The sequence below is a fragment of the Astatotilapia calliptera genome, chromosome 6 (genome assembly GCF_900246225.1).
Source record: "Astatotilapia calliptera chromosome 6, fAstCal1.2, whole genome shotgun sequence".
Taxonomy (NCBI): Eukaryota; Metazoa; Chordata; class Actinopteri; order Cichliformes; family Cichlidae; genus Astatotilapia; species Astatotilapia calliptera.
Genome location: NC_039307.1, coordinates 19,654,635 through 19,675,124, shown reverse-complemented (window position 1 = coordinate 19,675,124; position 20,490 = coordinate 19,654,635). Strand labels below are relative to the sequence as shown.

At 39.9% G+C, this 20,490-nt stretch overlaps 3 protein-coding genes across 7 annotated transcripts in view; all 3 read right to left on the bottom strand.

The window, feature by feature from the left end:
* The window catches only part of tbc1d1 (TBC1 (tre-2/USP6, BUB2, cdc16) domain family, member 1), a 53,902-nt gene extending 53,054 nt beyond the window's left edge, over positions 1 to 848 (bottom strand). The window contains exon 1 of one of the 5 annotated variants that reach the window (XM_026170923.1): positions 706 to 848. The gene's annotated coding sequence lies outside the window, so the exon portion shown is untranslated. Of the gene's footprint in view, positions 1 to 412; positions 501 to 705 lie in introns of those variants that run through there. The other 4 variants (XM_026170922.1, XM_026170924.1, XM_026170925.1 and 1 more) reach the window with 4 other exon arrangements.
* Positions 849 to 1,041: 193 nt separating this feature from the next.
* pgm2 (phosphoglucomutase 2) lies at positions 1,042 to 13,003 on the bottom strand. Its single transcript, XM_026170928.1, has 13 exons — positions 12,751 to 13,003; positions 9,938 to 10,105; positions 9,124 to 9,315; positions 7,342 to 7,425; positions 6,993 to 7,186; positions 6,631 to 6,820; positions 6,051 to 6,148; positions 4,810 to 4,990; positions 4,444 to 4,537; positions 2,792 to 2,921; positions 2,504 to 2,696; positions 2,153 to 2,286; positions 1,042 to 1,830 (listed from the first exon to the last, which is right to left on the bottom strand). Exons 1-13 carry the CDS (start codon positions 12,823 to 12,825, stop codon positions 1,728 to 1,730), a joined length of 1,836 nt encoding a protein of 611 aa, XP_026026713.1. The 5' UTR covers positions 12,826 to 13,003; the 3' UTR covers positions 1,042 to 1,727.
* Positions 13,004 to 14,804: 1,801 nt separating this feature from the next.
* Positions 14,805 to 20,490, bottom strand: part of zcchc7 (zinc finger, CCHC domain containing 7) — a 51,734-nt gene continuing 46,048 nt past the window's right edge. Inside the window, exons 8-10 of the mRNA XM_026170921.1 lie at positions 19,432 to 19,527; positions 18,160 to 18,277; positions 14,805 to 16,716 (exon numbers count right to left, since the gene is read on the bottom strand). Coding sequence (XP_026026706.1) covers positions 16,103 to 16,716; positions 18,160 to 18,277; positions 19,432 to 19,527 — 828 coding nt within the window. The 3' untranslated portion in view covers positions 14,805 to 16,102. The remainder of the gene's footprint in view (positions 16,717 to 18,159; positions 18,278 to 19,431; positions 19,528 to 20,490) is intronic.

The following is a 20,490-nucleotide window of genomic DNA, read 5'->3' as shown; positions in this document are numbered from 1 at the left end:
AATTAGAACTTAATCTTGTAGCTTGATGTTTGCTCGACTTTGCTTTTAGTGTAGAATGAGGCCAGTTTCCCCAGGACACTATGAATCACCTGATTTGTGTGTGAGACTCAGTGGTACATTCTCAAGGACACACAAACAAATGATGGTAATCCTTCAAATATCATATTTGACCGGTTAGTTGTCACAGAGGGGAAAGGGACCCCCTCACTTCATCTAATCATACAGCTCTACATAACCGCTCACCTGTGTTTGCACATTACGTTTTTCATTTAAAATCCGTGAGAAATTACACAACAGCGTCAGAACCTTAATACTAGGACACGAGTACAAGATTAAGTAAAGATACATTGTCCGTTTAACCAAAACGATCACGTTAAAGTCCCGAAAAAGCAAAAGGCAAACGTTTTCATACCTGCCTTAATATAAATAAATCGTTAACTTCATCAGCGGTGCTACGTTCAAGATCTCTATGCTGCTCGAGAGCATCACGCGGAAGTGAAAGCTATTTTTTATACAAGGAGCGGGCGGCAAACAACGGATCGTAACGGGGTTTTGGTCATTTTACGCACGTAGCCGTTTATTTTTACGCACGGGGGTTTGCGCGATTTGCTCCCCGCACCAAATATTGTTTACCCCGAGATTCCCAACGCGCACAACGTCCGGTTTTAATCAGTTTAACATTTTCATCTTCTCCTCCTTCCTTACCTGTCCCGGTCACGCCGGTCTGTCGTGGCTAGCGGCAGAACCACCACCGAGAGAAATCTTATGGTGTAAGAGTAACTGCCTACAGAGGAACGAGAGAGAGCCCTTTACACAGCTCGAGCCGTCTTCAGCTCGAGTTAAATATAGATAGACCAAATCCTACCGTCCTCCTCGCCTCTGTACTCAGATGGGGCATGACAAGTGCATGCTGAGTGTGCGCGCTGGCGAAGGATGCAGGGGCGACAAATGTGCGCGTCGTGGAACTCACAAAACAGATCGATAGTGTGTCCCCTCGTTTTTTGTGTTTTTTTTTTGTTACTTCACGTTTACCTCCACATGTACAGTCAGAATCTTTATTTAGTAAAGTTGTATTTTTCAGCATGAAGAATACCGGAACACGCACATTATTTATTCTCCATCAAATGAATTTAAACTGAAAATAAGTTAAAACAACAACAAAAAACCTCTGACTTCTAACACTTCTAACAACATACAGTATGAAGAAACGAGGAGTCGGTGTCTCCACTTGATGGCGCTATAAACTTTTAATGTTCTCATTTACACACTCCTCTAATTCTTGACATTAGCAGCAAAGCAAATGATGCTGAAGCACACTGTGGAATGCATGTCATCAAAACAGGAAATACAGAACGCATAATAGTGTGAAAACAGGAATGGCTGTGGGTGTAAGATGGTTGGACTTGTGCGCTTTAAGATCTCCGGCATTGAGGTAAACTGAATTTTAAAAAACAAAAACATGAAGCTGTGAAACATTTTGACTACTGAAAATATAGGAACACATGACCCTTGAGATCATTTTAAAATGACTAATTATCATCAACAACAACATGATTTCTCCAAATTGTAAAAGAGCCACATGGTTAACTTGTCACTAACACGTTTATGAATTGATGTAAAGCCAGAATTAAAAAGAATCTCGTCTGGAGAATTCAGACAACACGTGGCATGCTGGTCAGAGATATTAAGCCCAGCTTGTCCTGCTTGTTGTTACAGACCCATCTGCGCTACTGTGGCTTTGGCTGCAGCTTATTCTTATCTGGCTCGAAAAAGTTTTCAATGATGGCATCAACCAAGTCATCCAGTTCCTTCTTCAGGTGCGGCACATCACTGTTAGAGACAAAAAAACAAAAACAAAAAACCCGTTGACATTTATGAGGGATTACTAGAGTTGCACTGTTCAGTTATGACATTTCAAACTGTGGAGTTTCTTTATCTTCAGAGAAAATAAAACAACTATTTATTCCTACAAAAAAAAAAAAAAAAAAAAAAAAAAAAAACCCAAAAAAACGTTTTTGCCCATCATTAAATTCCTTCAGGATTTGGGCTGATATCAGACTAAAGAAGATGTATAAAGCCATTTTGCAGGGTGTAGAAAAATGTAACAGTTCTATAGTTTGCTTATATTAGCTTTGCCTCTAAAGTAACCTACCTGTTACCAGGAGGAGCACAGAGTTCAGTGTAGTATTTGATTTTTGGTTCTGTGCCGCTGGTCCTCATGGTGGCCACACCCCCATTAGAGAAGGTAAAGGTGATCATCTGACTGGAGCTAGACGTGGGAAGAACCTGAGAGAGGAGAGGAAGGAGTGTTAGATGGACAGAGGGAGAGACACACTAAAATAAATAAAACTGGAAAGACGAGCAAAATTAAAAACACAAAACTTCTGCAGTTTAAAACTAACAACTGTTTTAAAAGGAAACTCTTACACAATTATAATGTGTAATTAAGAGGTTTGTTATGCTCTCAGTGTATGAACTGCAGGTGTGAAGTTTGTGCCCTTACAGCTTTTTTATCGGGTTGGTTGCTATCGTATCCGGTGGTCAGGTCTCGCACAGCGTCGATGGCAAAACGACCACATTCGGTGGGATACGAGTCTTTTGTGCCACCATAGTTGCGCAGACGCTCAAACAGACTGCGGATCACTTCCTGGTCATGGCAGATAAAGTAAGAGTTCTTGCTGATGTGGTAGCCATACCTGATGATAAGAAATAATCAAAGACAGAGCTAGAGCCTGCAGTTTTAGGTTATTCAAAGTTTAAGGTGAAATGTACGCAAGTGTGTGCATCTTACTCTTCATAGATTGTAGTGAGCTGCTGAGAAAGACTGATTTTTTTAGTCGCCAGGAAGGAAATCATCTCTCCTGCTATGGCTGCAGCGCTCACTCCATCCTTGTCCAATACAGAGGGACTACACATATACCCTGCAACACACACACAGAGTTCACTTAGACTATATAAACCTCCAGCTGCTGTAGTCAGCTGCCACTTCTTTTAGTAGCAGTGTATCCAAAGGAATGAGATTCCAATTATAGTATCATAATCTTATTATATAGGAATGCTGGAAACTATGCTGTTATGTTGTATGTGTGTGTTGGACTTACTAACAATCGTATTGACCCCAAACAACTTTTATTTTTAACTCAGCCTTTGTGTTTGACTGTCAGCACGGCTCAAACCTTTTAATAATCAAGACTGAGATCACATCACATAAATCTGATGTTTTTACATGTTTAATTTTGATGACTCATATTTTCATTAACCAAATTACCAAGATTGCGCTACGTTGTGTGATTAGATTCACTTGTAAAGCGCAACTGTTTTTTTTCCACAGAAATATTTCAGTATCAGTGCACAGTATACATGCAAGTATACTTCAGGACGGCACAAAGAAAGTGAAGCACTTCTATTCACAGTAATGATGCAACCTTTGGTCACAGTTTTCAGTGGTGTTTAGTTCAGGGGACTGTGAGAGCTCTGCATCATCTTGCACCTCTTGAATTAGTCCACTGTGAAGTCTGAGGTGAGTTTGTGATACTTTCCTTGTCAGAGATGAAATGGTGTGACCTTTGCTTCCAGAATTATTCGCTGATATTAAACTGGATCTATTGTTCCCTCTCCCACTCAAATACTTTCAGCTTTGCAAGTGGAAACAACTACAGCCAAAAAGCTCATCCACTTCCATAAAGGTCATATTTGTTTAGTCCTCAGTGCACTGCTGGTGACTCATTCTGAAGGTCTTTTGCAGTTAAACAGGGGTTGTCCTTGGTCTTCTTAGCAAACCTACAAGCAATTCTCCCTTTTTTGGTCTTACAGATCTCAACTTAACCTCCTCTGTTCCTGTTAACTGCCACTTCTTGATTAAACTATGAGATGAGGAACCAGCTTTCTTTACTTTCATAGACACAGGTAGCTGTTTAGAGAAGCCGTGGCTGCTGACAGCTGCCACAGCAGAAGACGTTTGTGGATAAAGGTCTCTGAAGCTGAAAGGCCCAAAAGAAGTTAAAAATTAACTTCATGTCTTTCAGCGATCAGCTCACACACCTCTCACTTAACCGTTCATAGTAACTTTACTTTTCCATGTCACTGTGCACTTTATATATCTAGTTTAGTTCACCAACAGGTGACTACACATTTCAGTTTCATTACTGCCATCACTTTAAGGCTATTTTTTAATCCTCAAGCAAGTTTTTGAAAGGTTTAGATTTAGGTTGAGTTTAAACTTTAGTTTAGATCTTGTGAGCTCCCAAAAACTCAAACAGAAAAATGTTGTTGTCATCAACTGATCCCACACAAATTTATGTTACTTGAATACTTTTAGGCAGTTAAAATTAACTCAGCTTGTGACACTGTGGAGATCATTGTGTGCATTAGCCACAAAGCATGAATCAGGACTGGTCTCAGTTTGAAAACAGTCATTCGTGTGTGTGCTGCGTGTGATAATACCTATGGCCTCTTCAAAGGCAAACAGCACGGTCTTGTCCTGGTCCAAAAGGTCTCTGGCTCTGTTACCCATCCACTTGAACCCTGTTAGTGTTTCCTGTCCAAACATTATGTAAGAAATTTGGTTAACAGTAACCACGGAGAATGGTTTGAAACATTCAATCTGAAACACGTGCGGTGGTGAAACCTAAAACAGTATTGTTAAATAGTCTCATAGCCCTTTTTTTAAAAATTTATCTCAGTTTCTTCTAAATACGATTACTAGCAGGAATTCCATACAAGCACTCCTCTCCAGTTAGGCCCATCTTACAGAATCTTTTGATGCATGGGGAAATTTAACTGATCTTATTTTAAAAACAACTTTGTTACCTCAAAGTGGAATCCCTCCTTCAGGGCAATGGCGCGCAGTATTTTGGATGAGACTGTGCTCGACAGCATGTAGAGGTTTTTCACAGCAGCAGCGTCGGAGTTTTGCTCCCTCCAGCAGCGAAATAGCCACCAGCCAAGCAATGCTCCCAGCTCATTACCACTGAACACACGCCACCGTCCACTAACACAGACACAGACAGAGGTTATGGAAGTGAAGGCAAGCTAACATACCTTATGCAGAGGGTCATCGATCTGTGATCATCAAAGCATTCTGTAATATGCAATGTTTAAACTGTTACATTGCAGCAGGTCAGTCACATAAGTTGGTATAAAAAGAAGATCTTAGAGAGGGCAGAGTTTCGCACAAGTAAAGATGGACAGATTCACCAAATTGCAAAAAGCTGCATTTACAAACTGCGAAAATCTTCCTCAATGAAACAATTGTGAAGACTTTTAACATCTTCTCATCTGCAACACATAATGTCATCAAAAGATTATGAGAATCTGGAAAAATCTCTATGTGCGCGTGAAAAAGGCCAAAAGTCAGTATTGGATGCCTGTGATCTTCAGTGGGTCTCAAGCAGAACTGCATTAAAAACATGCATGAATCTGTCATGGAAATTACTGCGTGGGCTCAGAAACCCCCTTCTGTTCACCTCGCCGTCTACAAATTCAGGTTAAAGCTTAATCAGGAGAAGCTACATATGAAGAAGATCCAGAAAGGCTGATCCACGGTCAGATTAATAGAAGTTTTAAATTATTTCTGGAAAAAAAAATGGACATTTTGTTCTCTAGCCTAAAGAGGAAAGGGACCATCCGGCATGTTATCAGCAGTCAGTTCAAAAGGCTGCATCTCTGAATTGGTGCCTTGCATATCTGGAAAGGCATGATCAATGCTAAAAGGTATATACAGGTTTTAGAGTAGCACATGCTCTTATCTAGACATCTTTTCCAGGGAAGGCCTTGCATATTTCAGCAAGATGATGCCGAACTACACACTGCATTTATTACAAGAGTCTGGGTGCAGAGTGGTCTGATCATTCACCAACTGAAAAGATGAAATCATCATGTAAAACAATGACAAAGAAGACCCGGAACTGAGCAGCTGGAGGTCCTGAGTAGCTCTAAAATGTGTGGGTCACCATAATTTTTATTCATTCAACCCTAATAAACCTGCCCAATGAGTTTGTGTCAAACTCTGCTGCAAACACTATTAAAGCTGTATATGCACACAAACACACCTCTCCTGCTTCTCAGCAATGGCCAGTCGATCTGCATCAGGGTCATTCGCCAGCACCACAGAGGCCCCCTCCTTCTCTGCCAGTGCAAATGACAATGTCTGCAAGAACAACCAATCACTTGTTACACAATCAACCAAAACCAGTCATCTACTACAGTCAGCTGTATATGTTTTAGGGCAGTGAAACATTTGTTGTACTTTCATTTTGGTTTCTGTACACTGGAAATCTCAATACAAGAAGAATAGGTGCATGATTACAAAATTATTTCCTTAGTTAAGAAAAACAACTTCACAAAATGTCAAGAATACTCTCAAAGAGGAAGGTGTGTCATCGTCAAACAAAGTGAAACAGGCGCAGGATGAACTCTTAAGTGTACAGGGCTATTCTGTCATTCCTAAACAGTAATGCGATACTTTTGTAAAAACCCTTGAACTGAGACTCCCCGTCTGTACTTCAATCACATCTTGATGATCTGATTTAAAATCCACCATGATCGTGAACATTAAAACTGTGTCACTGTCCAAAAACCTACGGACGCAACTGTACATATGATTGGGTGTGACAAATGTTGACTACGCACCAGGACTCCCTCTCCCTCTTCAGGATTAGGATATTTAACGGTGGGAAATTCGGGGTCTGGATCCTTCTGTTCCTCCACTGCGTACGGAGGACGAAGATCGAAAGCCTTGAATGCTGACTGGACGAACGTGTGACCAACACCGTGCACAGATGTATGCACAATTTTCACCTCTGACTTCTTGTTTATTTCCCTGCAAAAAAAGTCAAAACATGATTTATGAATATCCACAGTTTTTACCTCGAAGCATCATGTACTTGTACGGCCTACATGGCAGCTTATGCATTTAAAACATTACACAGTAGAATCGCTAGCATGTTTTAAATGGTACATGCTGCTCAGCAAGTTGTGTATCTATGCAGCACCTGTGATGGCAGTGTTTCTGGATGGCTTTGAAGTATTCTGTGTTAATATCCTGATAGGGGTCTTTGAGCAAAGTGCTCTTCAGAGCCTCCTCCGTGTTCCACGACTCAGGCCAAGGCTCCAGGTTTTCCACAATGGCTTTAGATATACCTTTGTCATGAGGAGTCACAATCTGGGCACCGTTCTCCCAGTACACCTAGGACAAAACCAGAAAAAACTAAATGTTTCAGAAATTTATGGGAAAGAAATTGGAACTTTGTAATTTTTAAATTAGCAGAGATTATAAATAAAACTATCAGTAAGCTATTGATGCATTTAAGGAAGAAAGACAAGGCAATGATGAGGTCTTACCTTGTAGCCATTGTCTTGTTTGGGGTTGTGAGAGGCCGTCACCATGATACCAGCACACAGACCCAGGTGGGAAACTGTGAAAGGCTACAATGAGAATGAGAGAAAGACAATAGTACCTCATATATGATAAATATTTTAAGAACACCATGCAGAAGCAAAAAAAAGTTAAGAAATACAAAGAAAGCCTATTTGAAAATGTTACTAATAAAACAATGTTATAGTTGGTTACTATGAGGGATTGGATTCATTTCTACTGAGAGCCAAATGGTTAAAATGTTTTCTGCTATAACGCCATCATGGAGGCAATTACTCGTGATCAAGGTGCACTTAAGGAAAATGTCAATATAATTTTTTTTTTTTTTTAATTACTTTGGGAGAACATCAGGTGAATTTGAGCAGCAGACGTTTTCCCTCGTTTTCCTTTTGTCTGAAGACTCACAACAAAACTGTGCTACACAAAGATTTTCTTTCCCACAAAACTGCAGTGAAAGATAAAATCAGGATGAAAAAGTGAGAACGAGGAATACGCTTTTATGAAATTCTGGGGCGAGGCTGCCGGAAACTGGCGCCACTGACCACCACCAGTAGGCAACGGGTGAAGTGTCTTGCCCAAGGACACAACAACCGAGACTGTCCAAACCGGGGCTCGAACCGGCAACCTTCAGATTAAAAGGCGAACTCCCAACTCTTGAGCCACGATTGCCAGTAGAAAAAGGCAGATATTGGCTAATACTAATATTTGGTTGACTTATCGATGAATGCCTACTGAGAACGGGCCTAAACCACTGCTGTGTGTTTGCATGCTGGCCTTTGGGCAAATCCTGCAGAGATATAGTCTACATTTTCACTAAGGCTGAATGATTGTGGATCTTTCCTCTGGTCTAAGTAGGCTCATACCCAGGGCTAATCTTTGAATCTGACATCTTTTGATGCACAGTGTCTAAAATTTCATGGAGTCCTGTTTCATCCAGCTTAGACAGACACCTAAAATCCATTCACTCCTATCTCAGCATGACTTAACAAGGTCCTGCTTTTATTTCTTCCAGAGTTGACTACTTACACCAGCGTAACATAAACAGGCTACTATTAAATGAAAATGCAGCTGCTAGGCTTCTAACACGTAGCTGAAGCAGAGGGAGCATTACAGCAGCCTTTGCAGCTCTTCACTGACGACTTCATAGCTTTAGAAGTGATTGAAACATTTTATGCTTGTTTCTTAAGCCATACAGAATTCCCTGACTGGACATCTGAGGTAGGCAGTCTTTAAAATCTTCTCTTAAAAGTTATTTTTATCTGCTGGCTTTTTAAAATCACTTGTTGAAACCTGTTGTTCTATGTATTTTATTTTTTTCACGTGTTGGACTAGCACTTTACGGCTTGGCTTTGGAAAGTGCAATATAAAAACAAGATAAATATTGCGTGCTGCTCTCACTATTACACAAGGAAAATAAGTAATGCAACAGGAAAATTGAGCAAAAACTGAATAAAATAAGTGGATAAATAGATATATTGAATAATCACCTGGAAATACAAACAAGACTTAAGTGGTATTGATGTCTAAAGCCTAAATTGCTAATCACAGATCCTCTTTCTTCAAAGTGAACATAATCTGATGACTGCTACATGTGTTATGCAACATGTTGCACTGTACACTGAAGGAAAGTGAGCGGATTTTTTTTTAAATTGGAATTTGCTTTAATTTTTTTGACTGTGTTGAATACGTGTTGCAACATCCAAAAAAAAACACCCAAGTGATGAAAACACAGGAAACCAAGTGATTACCACAAAGGGCGTGGGGGTGATGTCAGAGAAGAGGTGGACAGGGACTCCTCGGCTGATGAATACAGCCGCAGCCAAGCTGGCGAAACGCTTGCTGCTGCCCCCGCTGGGAGGGTGGGCGCGAGCGTCGTACCCAATCACCACCCCTCGCTCTTTGAGGTTCCCAATACTCTGCTCCAGGTAGCAACAGAAACCCTGTCAGGGAGGAAACGATTAGAAGATACAAGAGAAAGGTCTTGAGAATGGTTGATTATAACTTTAAATAAATATATATACACACAGCACCTCTCACAAAAAAGGCACAAACTATGGATGGGTTTTAACCCGGATTATAACAATTTCAATCATGTAATGAATCAGATAAAAATCACAAAATAATAATTACAGAACATGAAGTTGGATATATATTCAGAACAATATGAATAAAAGCAATCATCATAAAACTGAGCTAGCTTTTATACAAATCAGTGATTTGAAGGACTGCTTGTATATATAGTTTCACGATCCTGCAGTGTCAGATCTTCAGTGCAAAAACAGCAATCTCCATTATTCTAGAGCCAGAAAAGAACTAAGGGGAAGGTCTGACTCACACACAGGCAGCAACTCAGGAATAAACTATGAAGTGCTATAAAGCAATCTATACGATCTTAAATTCAGCTATAAAATTAAGTGTGAACCAGATTTTGGGGGGTTTTGGGTGACAATAAAATACTTCGCATTCCTCAACTTCTTCACAAAACAAAGACTAAAAATCAAAAACGGAAACATTCAACTTTGCATGCGACTTGAAACGTATTGAGCTGCAGTATTGACCCACCTGTGTGGTCTGAATAATAGTGAGGTCGTTCATACAGGATATGCCAGGCCCCATGGCTGCTCTCAGACCTGCTGTGCCAAACTCCATCCTGGAGGAGAAACACTTCTTCAAAGCTTCCATGTTTCCCTCTTTCACCATATCCTGCACCATGGATTTCGTTTTGGGGTTCTGGGGAAGGGAAATGTTTTATTATCCACAAATTAATAAATAAATAAACGAACACAATTAAAGATTTAAAATCTTGTCTACAGTGTTGTCACTTGATGATAAAGTTAGCATTAAAAAACCCAACACAAAAGCTTCTATAGACAACAGGAAAGTTTAGAGGGTAAGAATCAGTCTACTTAGGAATTACTATGAGAACGTCCAGACAGGACGGCACTTCTGACCACGTGGACCCCTGAGGAAGCCGCTGTAACACAATTATCTCAAGACTAATGAATCTGGGGTCTTTTTCCAGTGTGACCTAATTTGTGACATCCCATATGTCTTTAAGGCCAAGAATGACTGTGTTTGTGTAGGTCTGATAGTCGGGTAGTAGCCGGGTTAGTTTGGTTATACATTTGTGTTGTAAGCATGTTAAGACCATGTGACTGGTTCTGTTTCAGTAATGACCAACATACCAGAATGTATGACCAGCAGCTGACTGGGTTATTATAAAATCTGAGTCATATTCTGTTTTACTGATTTATAATTTCAAATTATTTTCCACTAAATAATTCTGTTATTTTGTAGTATTTATAAAAATAATGACGTAAATATTAAAAATAAATATAATATTAGGAACAACTGATGCTTGCAGACAGGAGGAAGAGTCTCCTGCAAAATTTGGACAAACGTTTGGGGACCAAACAGAGGGTTATGGATTTATAATCATTAAAATGAAAAAGACTCAGTAACAACAGACACTTGAGTACAAGCACAAGTTGACTTCTGGTTTTAAAGAAAGCAAACCTGCAGTGATGAATGTTTGTGGATACGTAACCCAAGTGGAAACTTCTCTGTCTAAGATAAGAGAAGTCTAAGAGCAGAGCCCTGGGGAACACCACTGGTCACTCACAAGCAGATGACTGGCTTCATAAAGTAGGCACAGTTCAGTTTACCATGAAATCCACAACTGGTTTAATTTTACACGTAAGACAGGAGGAGAAGTAGAGAAAAACTACCTGTAATTGTTAAAACCTTGCAGATCAGTATTAATTCTGTAGGGTGAAATGTCAAAAGGGCTCTATGATGACTTTAATTTAGCTCTCATGTTCTTGGAAGTAAAATAGCTTCAAACTAATTTAGTAGGGGAGGGCAGGTCAGTGTTCGTGGAGTGGTCACGAGTTACGCAACCCGGAGAACGACTTCTTCTATTTTTGTGTGAACAAGGGCTTCTTTGACTTGATTTGTTGGTTGGATGTAAAATAGCTGACAAAGATTATTTAAAAAAAAAAAAAAAAAAAAAAAAAAAAAAAAAAGAGTTTGAATTATGACGGTTTCTAGCTAAAATGCTTAAGGGTCTTTCTCATCTCAAAGCATCAAATTTCTACAATATGTTCTGTTCGTCCACATCTGACGTCCCTGAAAAGTTTATGGTTTAAAATTTGGGCGCATGTAATGATTGATGTGAAATTATTAGAATTTAATGTACATTAAACTCCAGAATTTTGCGTTATTTGGATTAGAGGACCTACTTATATTTTTGCTTTTGTAGAAAAATTTGTCATATTTGCTCCATCCAGATTAAAGTTGAATGAAAACAGCATTTTTTCATGTTGACAAAGTTTTATTTGGCATTTTTTGTAAAATACATCTATGTCCCATTCAGAAAGTTGTCTTTTTTGCAGTGTGTTTTCTTTTCCAATTATTACTATATGTTCAAATGTTGGACTTTATAATTCGGGTTACTTTCTTTGTTTATTTATTCTTTAACCAGTCATAATCAGACATTTTTTGATCCATCTCATCCTGGTTCATTTTAAGGTGAGAATTTGAAAAATTTCAGGCTTTTATCTTTAATAGTTTCTGATTCATGCTCAAACATGGCCTCAGATTTCGCAATGTGAAAAAAAAGATATGGTGGAAATGAATCAAGAGATAATTTTCAGAACTATACATCTTGAAAAGTAAACGACATATGAAGCTGAAATTTCACACTGATCATTATATATGTCCAAATATTAGACCATAAAATCTTCTAGCAAATTGGTGATGGTCAAGCAGAAAGTCCGTGGTGATTTGAGACAAAACAATGCTAAAGAAACTGGACATCCTCCTTTACAGTGTTTTATAAGCCGAGATCTAAGACACATGAGATTCTGCTTTCAAATGACAGATCAGATCTACTTTCTGTTATGCTTATCCAGACTATTAACAGGCTATCATCTAATTCTCACAGAGAAAGAAGAATCCAGTTCTTCTTTGCGCTTCTTGGTTTAGGCATAATAATCATGTATTTAGTAATTCAATGGCAGATACTTGATTTGAGGTAATTCGTGGGAAATGGGCACTTCTTTAACAGAAAATACAGATAAATTAAAACCCAAGTCAATATAAACTTATATCAACTTATTATAGTAAACAAGTAGCAGATTTTTACAACTTTAAATTAAAATCTAAATTGAGCACTATCACAAAAAGTTCATTGATGCATGCTTAAATGAAAGGACCAGTCAAGGACACCACTAAACTCACAAAGTTACTAACTGGAATCTTCATGTATCGCCCGAGAATAAATAAAATCGCTCGTACAAAGATAACCCTGAATGTGTTTGATGACTACAGCAAAGCTGAAGCACTCTGAGCTAGCACGCTAGCTGTCAGCTCACCTTGTCGTACTGCAGCCACTGCCGTATAGACTGGTCCAGCTGGGCGTCACCGGTTGAGGACGTACCGTTCTCCATTTCTCTTCTTGGCCAGAGTCAACAGTCTGTCCAGCTCAGTGTCTATGCTCATGGGAGATCAACGCACTCCTTCAGTAACTTTTTCTGGCTAAAAACTGAAGATGTTAGCACCACTGCCTGCTGCTGCGGGCGGAGCGACGTTCTGCGTCACGAGCTTCCTGCGTGTTGCATTCAGAAGCTGTCGTAACTGTGGTTAATAACAAGCGCGAGGCCTTCATGGACTATTTTAACCAATGACTCTAGAAAACAGTTATACAGTCATCGATTTTAACCAGAGAAAATTAATTGAAAGATTGTTTCAAAACTGTTACAGAAAGCGTAATCTTTGTTTTCCTAGAGGAAAAAAACCATAATTACACAACTACAGCAGTCACTGGAATCACGGTACCAGTATTTAAAGTAATGTGCAAAAGTCTTAACCCACTCTCATTTATTTACATTTTTACAATTTAAATGGGAAGTAGATAATCCTTTACTACATTCAGTGATTGTCATGCAGAAAAATGAAGCTGCTGCCAATCAGATGCTTTCCAGATGATCTTGCATGGTGGATGAAAAACTGAAGGGACCTCTCTGTGTTCATAATTCCATTCATTTTGACAAGTTCCCCAACACCACTGGCTGAAATGTAGCCCCAAATCAAGACAGAGCCTCCAAGGTGTTTTACAGATGTCTGTAGACATTCACTGTTTCAACTCTCTCCTGATTGCCTACATACATACTGAAATGATTTGAACTAAAACAATAAATTTCTGTCTTACTACCCCATGTGACCTGCTGCCACTGATTTTCAGTGAAACGTTTGTATAATCTGGAATACCTTATCCTTTCTCCACATTTCCGTAAGAATGGCTTCTTACTACCCACCCTTCCACGTAGAACATTTGTGATGAGGCTTCAGTGAACAGTAGATAAAAAGGGCCAGATGTATCCATCAGAGTCTGTGTCAGACCTTTGTTGGACCTCCCCCTATTTGACACCAAGAGTGGGACAGGAGCCCTGTGGCATATGAGACTATTTGATCAGAAATAATAAATTAAAAAAAAAATTCCATTTGCAGCCCTGTGTCCTTTTAAAGCTTCATCAGCATTTCTGTTCTGTCAGTAAAGACCAGCAGAGGATATAAAGTATATCCTCTTTAAAGTAAATAAATTGAAAGATTGAAATATGAAGATGATTATCAGTGAATGTTTTTATACTGTGATTCATTCATCTGAGGAATGGAAGCATGTTTTTAAGAGCCAATTAAAGATCAAAGCTGTGTAAGAGTTTAACTTGTTTCGAACAATAAGTCTGGATCACTCTGACCCAGTGTGAGTGTAGTTTTAATCTTTCAGTTCTCATGTCTGATAACACAGGCAAGTACATTCAAATCCCTCCATCAGCTGTCTCTGTAGTTTGTCTGGGTTCACTGACTGAAGCCAAATTAAGGAGAAGTGACAGCATCCACCGGTCTTTACCGCCCTTCACAGAGCACTAGGCTCCATAATGCATACTGGAAGCATCTATCACCAAGTTCATTGCTCTTCTCACGTACAAAAATGGCACTTTCATATAGCTATCTTCTGCAGCAGTTGACAGTCTTCAGTGTACTTTTACCTCGTGCCTTTAATAAATCACAAAAATAAAGATAAAATTGACAAGCTGATCGTCTGAAAACATGAAATCATGAAAGCACAAGGCTACACAGCAGATAAATAGTAAAGAAAAACTGTTGCTCAGTCTGTGGAAAGACTGGACCTCAATCAAAATGTCAACAGTAGGCCACTTAGGGTTTTTAACAAATAGTTTGTGACTCATTGTTATAGATCACAAATTATTTTTCCCCAGCATAGGGAAAATTAAAATTCATCCATCAACCTCCACTATGACATTTATCAACCCGAGCCAAGTGCTATGAATTGTATTGAATAACAATGACACTGAAGATAAGAAAAAAGAACTGCGAGCGCAGAAGCAATCCAAGCTTTCTTCCTCAATCACAGAAGAGATTCAAGTTTTATTTTTCCTCAGACACTTTGAATAACCAGTGGTCATATTACAAAGGGATCACTTCACACGATTTCCTATTTCAGGGTTTCATTTAGCTACGACAATAACAAATAAGAACGCATACAACTGATTTTAAATGATCAACACTGTTGGGGCCACATGTTAGTGATGCATGTTATCTGGGACCAGTGGTTTGAGTCCACTTGTCCGCTTACAAGAAAACATTCCTGAAAGTGATCACCTTCAATAAATACAAGAAATACTTGTGTTCTGACTGAAGCGATCTTTTTCAGGTTTGACAGAGTTCTCCAACATCAAATGACAGAGGATCACGGTTAAATAGGCGTCTGCTGATTTTTCATCACTGCTCTATTAGTCTGTACGTAACAGATGCATTAGTGCTCATAAATACAGAAAAATTACAAGCGCATGGGTTGGTTACAGAAAAGAGCAGCAGTTTACCCTTCAGTTAAAATTGAAAATGAAATTAGTCACAAACACGTGTTTAAATATACACTGGCTTCTGGTTCCAAGAGCAGCAGCAACATTAAAAAACTACTTTCAAAGCAGAAGCACAGGGAAATCAGCTTATTGAACTTGCAAATATTTTTAATTTTCTTTTTTTAAAATGAGACTTTTGCAACACGATGGAACCAATGGGAAGAAATAAATTTTAAGTCACCATTACTCCTGAAACTGTTTTAGTAAACCTTTTTGGTTTTACGCAAATATTATCCAGATTCCTTTCAGGCCATGATCCTTTTTCATTAAAAATCCACAGAACTGTGACTTACTGGACTAACTAAATTGTGAACTGCTGTTTATACATAGTCAATTTCCAAACATAAGGGCCACTTCCTGTTTAAATCTGGGGACAGCTGTATTCTCACACTGACCACATGGGGAAAGTAAATAAACAGCTTCAGCGTTCTGACTCGTTTTAAGCTGTTATTAACAAGATTAAAGATGCTGCTCTGTTCAAGCATCACAATGTGACTTCGAGCCACTGTGAACAAAATCAGGACCCTGGAGGTGAAGCAACTAAATGAAGCATCTTTTAATATTTCCAAAAATCATACACATCACCTAACTCTTGACTGTTGTTAAAATATTTTGTGAAAAGGTCCCATGAAGGCCCTTAAAGCCACAATAATTTCAGGTATTTATGTCGAGACCTGAGTTAACGAAACGTGCGACACGCCCCTAAAAGTCACGGTCTTAACTTTTGCTTTTAGAGATCAGAGCCCTGACAGACTCTGACATTGAAACCTCACACAAACAGATGCTATCTTCTGCCCTTTCTTTGTTTAATGAAGAACAGATTATCGTCTGCAGGGTACATCTGCGCACCAGTTTTTTTGTCAGCAGTCGCGGGGGCTTGATTTTTCCTCTTTTTTCTCTTCTCTTGCTTTGCTTTAGGCCCATGCACCTTTCCTCCAACAGAGCCAAAGAGAGGATTAGATCTTTTCTCTGTGTGTCCCCCTGGCTGTGCTGAAGGGACATGGTTCACTTTCTTCTTCTTTCTCCTCTTCTTCCTCTTCTCTCCCATCCCTCCCCCTCTGGGAAAGTCTTCTGCTTCATCGAAAATTGGTTTAGCGGCTGGCAGCGGGTTTCTCGAGGTGGGCACAGGTCTCTTAGGTTTCCATGGTTTAACATTGCCTATGCTTTCCTGTTGTTTGTACTTATTAAACTTTTTTGTTTTGGGTGTTGCAGCACTTAAGTCATTATTATTAAAAAATAAATGGCTGGGCCTGGGATTGTGGTTGTTAGGAGTATGCCGAGGGGTATGGTAGGACTGGTGGTTGGTTTTATGAAAGCTGATCTTCTGTTTCTTCTTTGGGGGTCCTGGTGTGAGAAGGGCCTCAGAAAAAGATTGAAAACCGCCATTTTTCTTCAGTTCTGGGGAAAGAAAAACAAAAATAATTAATTGGATCTGATTTGATTAGATGATTTTCATCTTTTTCTCTTATGATTGAAAAAACAAAGTCAGATGGATAAAAACTCTTATGTGCCAAGACATAAAATATTAATTTGGTCCTTAACAGCATTTAACTACAACCTCACATGACTAATATCTGTTTAACAAAGCGACGCCAAAATGCTGAAGCAGAGTCTGAAGAGCTAAGTACTCCCAAGGACCGAATAGGTTATGAAACAATTTTTAGGAGCAAAAAGTTGACAAAAGTAATTTTTTTGCACGACTTTGTCAGTATCTGACATGATTGTGGAGGAATTCCCCCCCCCCCTCTTCTTTACAATGTTGCTTCAGTCTGCAGGCACTTGTTTGTGCACAGTTCTCTTCGCCAAATCATTGCTGAGCACGGGCACAGGCTGAGGTTTGGACTTTGACTCAGTCACTGCATCACCTTGATTCTCTTCATTTTCCTGCTGTGCTTTAATCACTGTTCTGTTTTCAGCCAAGCCTCTACAATACTTTGGTATACAGAGGAGTTCACAGTAGACTGCAGTGGATGCAAAACAAGCACAATTTTTCACGCCTCCACCAACGTGCTTAACAGATGGTGTGAGGTGTTTCTGCTGATATGTTGTGTTTAGTTTTTTTCCAAACACGGTTTTCTCATATGCAACTGTGCAACACTACGGTTCACACGCTGAACAGCTTTTAATTATTGCTTTGAACAGTTCTTTTTTCAGGGGGGAATGATTGCACAGCATAGGTCACTAATGCTGTGGGGCGATCGTGGCTCAAATGTTGGCAGTTTGTCTTGTAATCGGAAGGTTGCCGGTTCGAGCCCTGGCTCGGACAGTCTCGGTCGTTGTGTCCTTGGGCAAGACACTTCACCCGTTGCCTACTGGTGGTGGTCAGAGGGTCCAGTGGCGCCAGTGTCCGGCAGCCTCGCCTCTGTCAGTGCGCCCCAGGGTGGCTGTGGCTACAATGTAGCTGCCATCACCAGTGTGTGAATGCGTGTGTGAATGGGTGGATGACTGAATGTAGTGTGAAGTGCTTTGGAGTCCTTAGGGACTAGTAAAGCGCCATACAAATACAGGGCATTTACCATTTAATGACTTAAGAAGCAAGTGCACAATTTTGAATTTCATTCAGATGCTTTTGGTGGCCATCAGCAAGCTTCTGGTATAATTCCGGCTGCACACTTGCCCGCTCTTCTTGGCAGAATTGGTAGAGTTTATTTAAATTAGTTGGTGTCCTGGCACAGACCAGGCTTTTAAGCATATAGCCCAAGGATTTTAGCCCATGGAGGAAAGCTTAGTACTGCGCCTAGACCAAGACACGCTACTAAGAGGCGTTGGCCTAAAAATGAATAATAGCTGCAGCCATAAAAAGGATAGATATTTACTGGCCTATTTCTTTATGTGATTTACCTTTAGCCCTGATCTTTATCCTGTGTTGTCTGCGGCTTATCTCTTCCACAGTGTCATAGTGGTTAATCAATGAGGTTGTGGGATGCACTCCACTGAACATCCTCTGTCTTATACATGCCTGTGGAAAACACACAAGACACAGAATTAAAAGGCCTGCAATATATTTAAAATGACATAATAAAAACGCAGCACATGAGGTCAAATCCAATCCTACAGAAATCCCGCTGATTATGTTACTTTTAGAATCTGTAGAAAAAACAACTCTGCGCATGCGGAAGCTGATGAGTAAACCCGAAGACGTTGGATGTGAAATACGCTGTTGATTACAAAAACCTGTAGGAGGTTATATCTTACTACAATAATCTCTGTCTGTGTGTTTGTTTCCTTATCCGCTGTCAAAAAAGTCCATTTTGACCAGAAACATCTGTATGAAGCTGCTATTTGAGCCTCGTAATAAAGCTGGCATAGCCTTTTAACTCTTGTTGTGTTTCACTGCCAGCCATTTTCAAACGGCTGGCAGTGAAACACAACAAGACTTGCACCACCACTTGCACCACATTTTTGTCTCACTGCGCAATCCCTTACGTGCGCAAACCCTGCACCTCCTTGCAGGTCTACTTTTACTGCTGGTGGGCTTCAGTTCAATTTACGTTGAATGAGTTAAGTATAAATTAACCTCTCAACATAACTAAGCTGCAAAAAATTTATATCTTTAACTTCACGTGACGACTTTGCAGCAAGCTATTGATGATTTGATATTTTAGCTTAGCGTTTATGAAATTTTAGAATACAAATAATGAGAACTCTTAGAATTTATTTATTTTTATTTAACATAGAAGCTGGAAGAATTTCAGGGTTGTTCCTGGTTCAAATGGGTCATGGAAGCTTGTTTCTACAATGGAAAAAACACACACAAAAAAAATAAAAATTGCCAGTCAAGAGCCAAGCTGAAGTTTTAAGCTATTAGTTCAAAATTTCAACTTGCTGACTCAAACTGCTGCGTAAACTGAAATTATGAGATCATTTTGTGACTTTTCTCAGTCAGGCAGTACTGGACCTAAACAGTAGTAGTAAAGAATTATTTAATCAAATAATAAAAGTACTTACAATTAAATATATCCCTTAAAGAAAATATTGTTTCTTTTTGTTTTAAAGAATCTGCTTCCACTTTGGCCTTTATTCTTTTGGTGTATACAAAATGGCAAATACCTACACATGTAATATAACAGACAATTCAGCGTAGACTAAAGAAAGACAGTGAGGGTTACTTACATGGCCAAAGTGTCCCTTCTGTGAGCAGTTGTAGCAGTAGGCATGAGAGTGTCTGCTGCGCTTTGGTTGCTGCTTCACAGGAGGGCCATGCTTAGTCTGTCAAAAAAAAAAAAAATCAAAAATATATTTTTAAATAAAAACCACAATCGGATCCCCCCCGATAAACACGATGGACACAATAAAACGGTGGCTTAACCTCCCATTTCTGTCTCATTCTCCCTCTCCTCTGCCATCATTCCCATGCTCTCAATGAAGCGGACTGCAGTGTATTGTACAGAGAATATGGGGCGCTGATATAAACCACTGATTTCCGAGGTATAGTTAGAGGCCTGTAATGACCCTGTATGATAAGTAACTGTGTGTGTTTGTGTTTGTGTGCGTCAGACTGTGTGTGTGTGTGAGTGTTTGTTGGACACGGGGTCCCGTCCCCTATGGGCCAGTGTTCTGAAAGCCTTCCATGCTCCAGCGCCCACAGCTAATATACACTGATAAAGAGAGAGAGAGGAGACACAGGCAGAGTGCATTTACTGCTAATGTTACACTTACACACACACACACACACACACACACACACACACACACACACACACACACACACACACACACACACACCCCTAATGCTATTCTCCAAAACACACAACCACAAAACTGCGCAGAAATTGCCCCCTCCCTCTCTCTCATCCCTGATTCCGAGATTACAAATGATTTGCGCCCCACGTCATTTCTTAAACATAGCTTAGGTAACCTCCCCATCCCCTCCCGCTTCACCCTCTCCTCCGTACACACCCCTGCAAACCCACATCTACACCTCACACTTTTCCCCTCTCTCTCCCTCTCTTTTCCGCTTGAGTAGTTTTGCGGCAGAAAGGATGAATGCTATTAGAGCGTCGCGTCATTATCGGGTCAGGCCTGCCGGGCCCATCTCCATCACAAAGGCCAGGAGATCACAGACCTCTCGCAAGCACAAACTCTCTCTCACACACACACACACATACACATGTGCACCCCAAGGAGATCACAGCCCCTGTCTCGAGCCCCCCACCCGACCTCCACCCTTCC

What these genes read in the sequence shown, in the direction of transcription:
- pgm2 (XM_026170928.1), bottom strand. Translation starts at nt 12,825, where the DNA reads ATGGAGAACGGTACGTCCTCAACCGGTGACGCCCAGCTGGACCAGTCT. An exon ending in CTATTATTCAGACCACACAG is followed by an intron (nt 9,316 to 9,937) that starts GTGGGTCAATAC and finishes CCTCCCTGACAG; the next exon opens with GGTTTCTGTTGCTACCTGGA. An exon ending in TGTGCTCCTCCTGGTAACAG is followed by an intron (nt 1,831 to 2,152) that starts GTAGGTTACTTT and finishes TGTCTCTAACAG; the next exon opens with TGATGTGCCGCACCTGAAGA.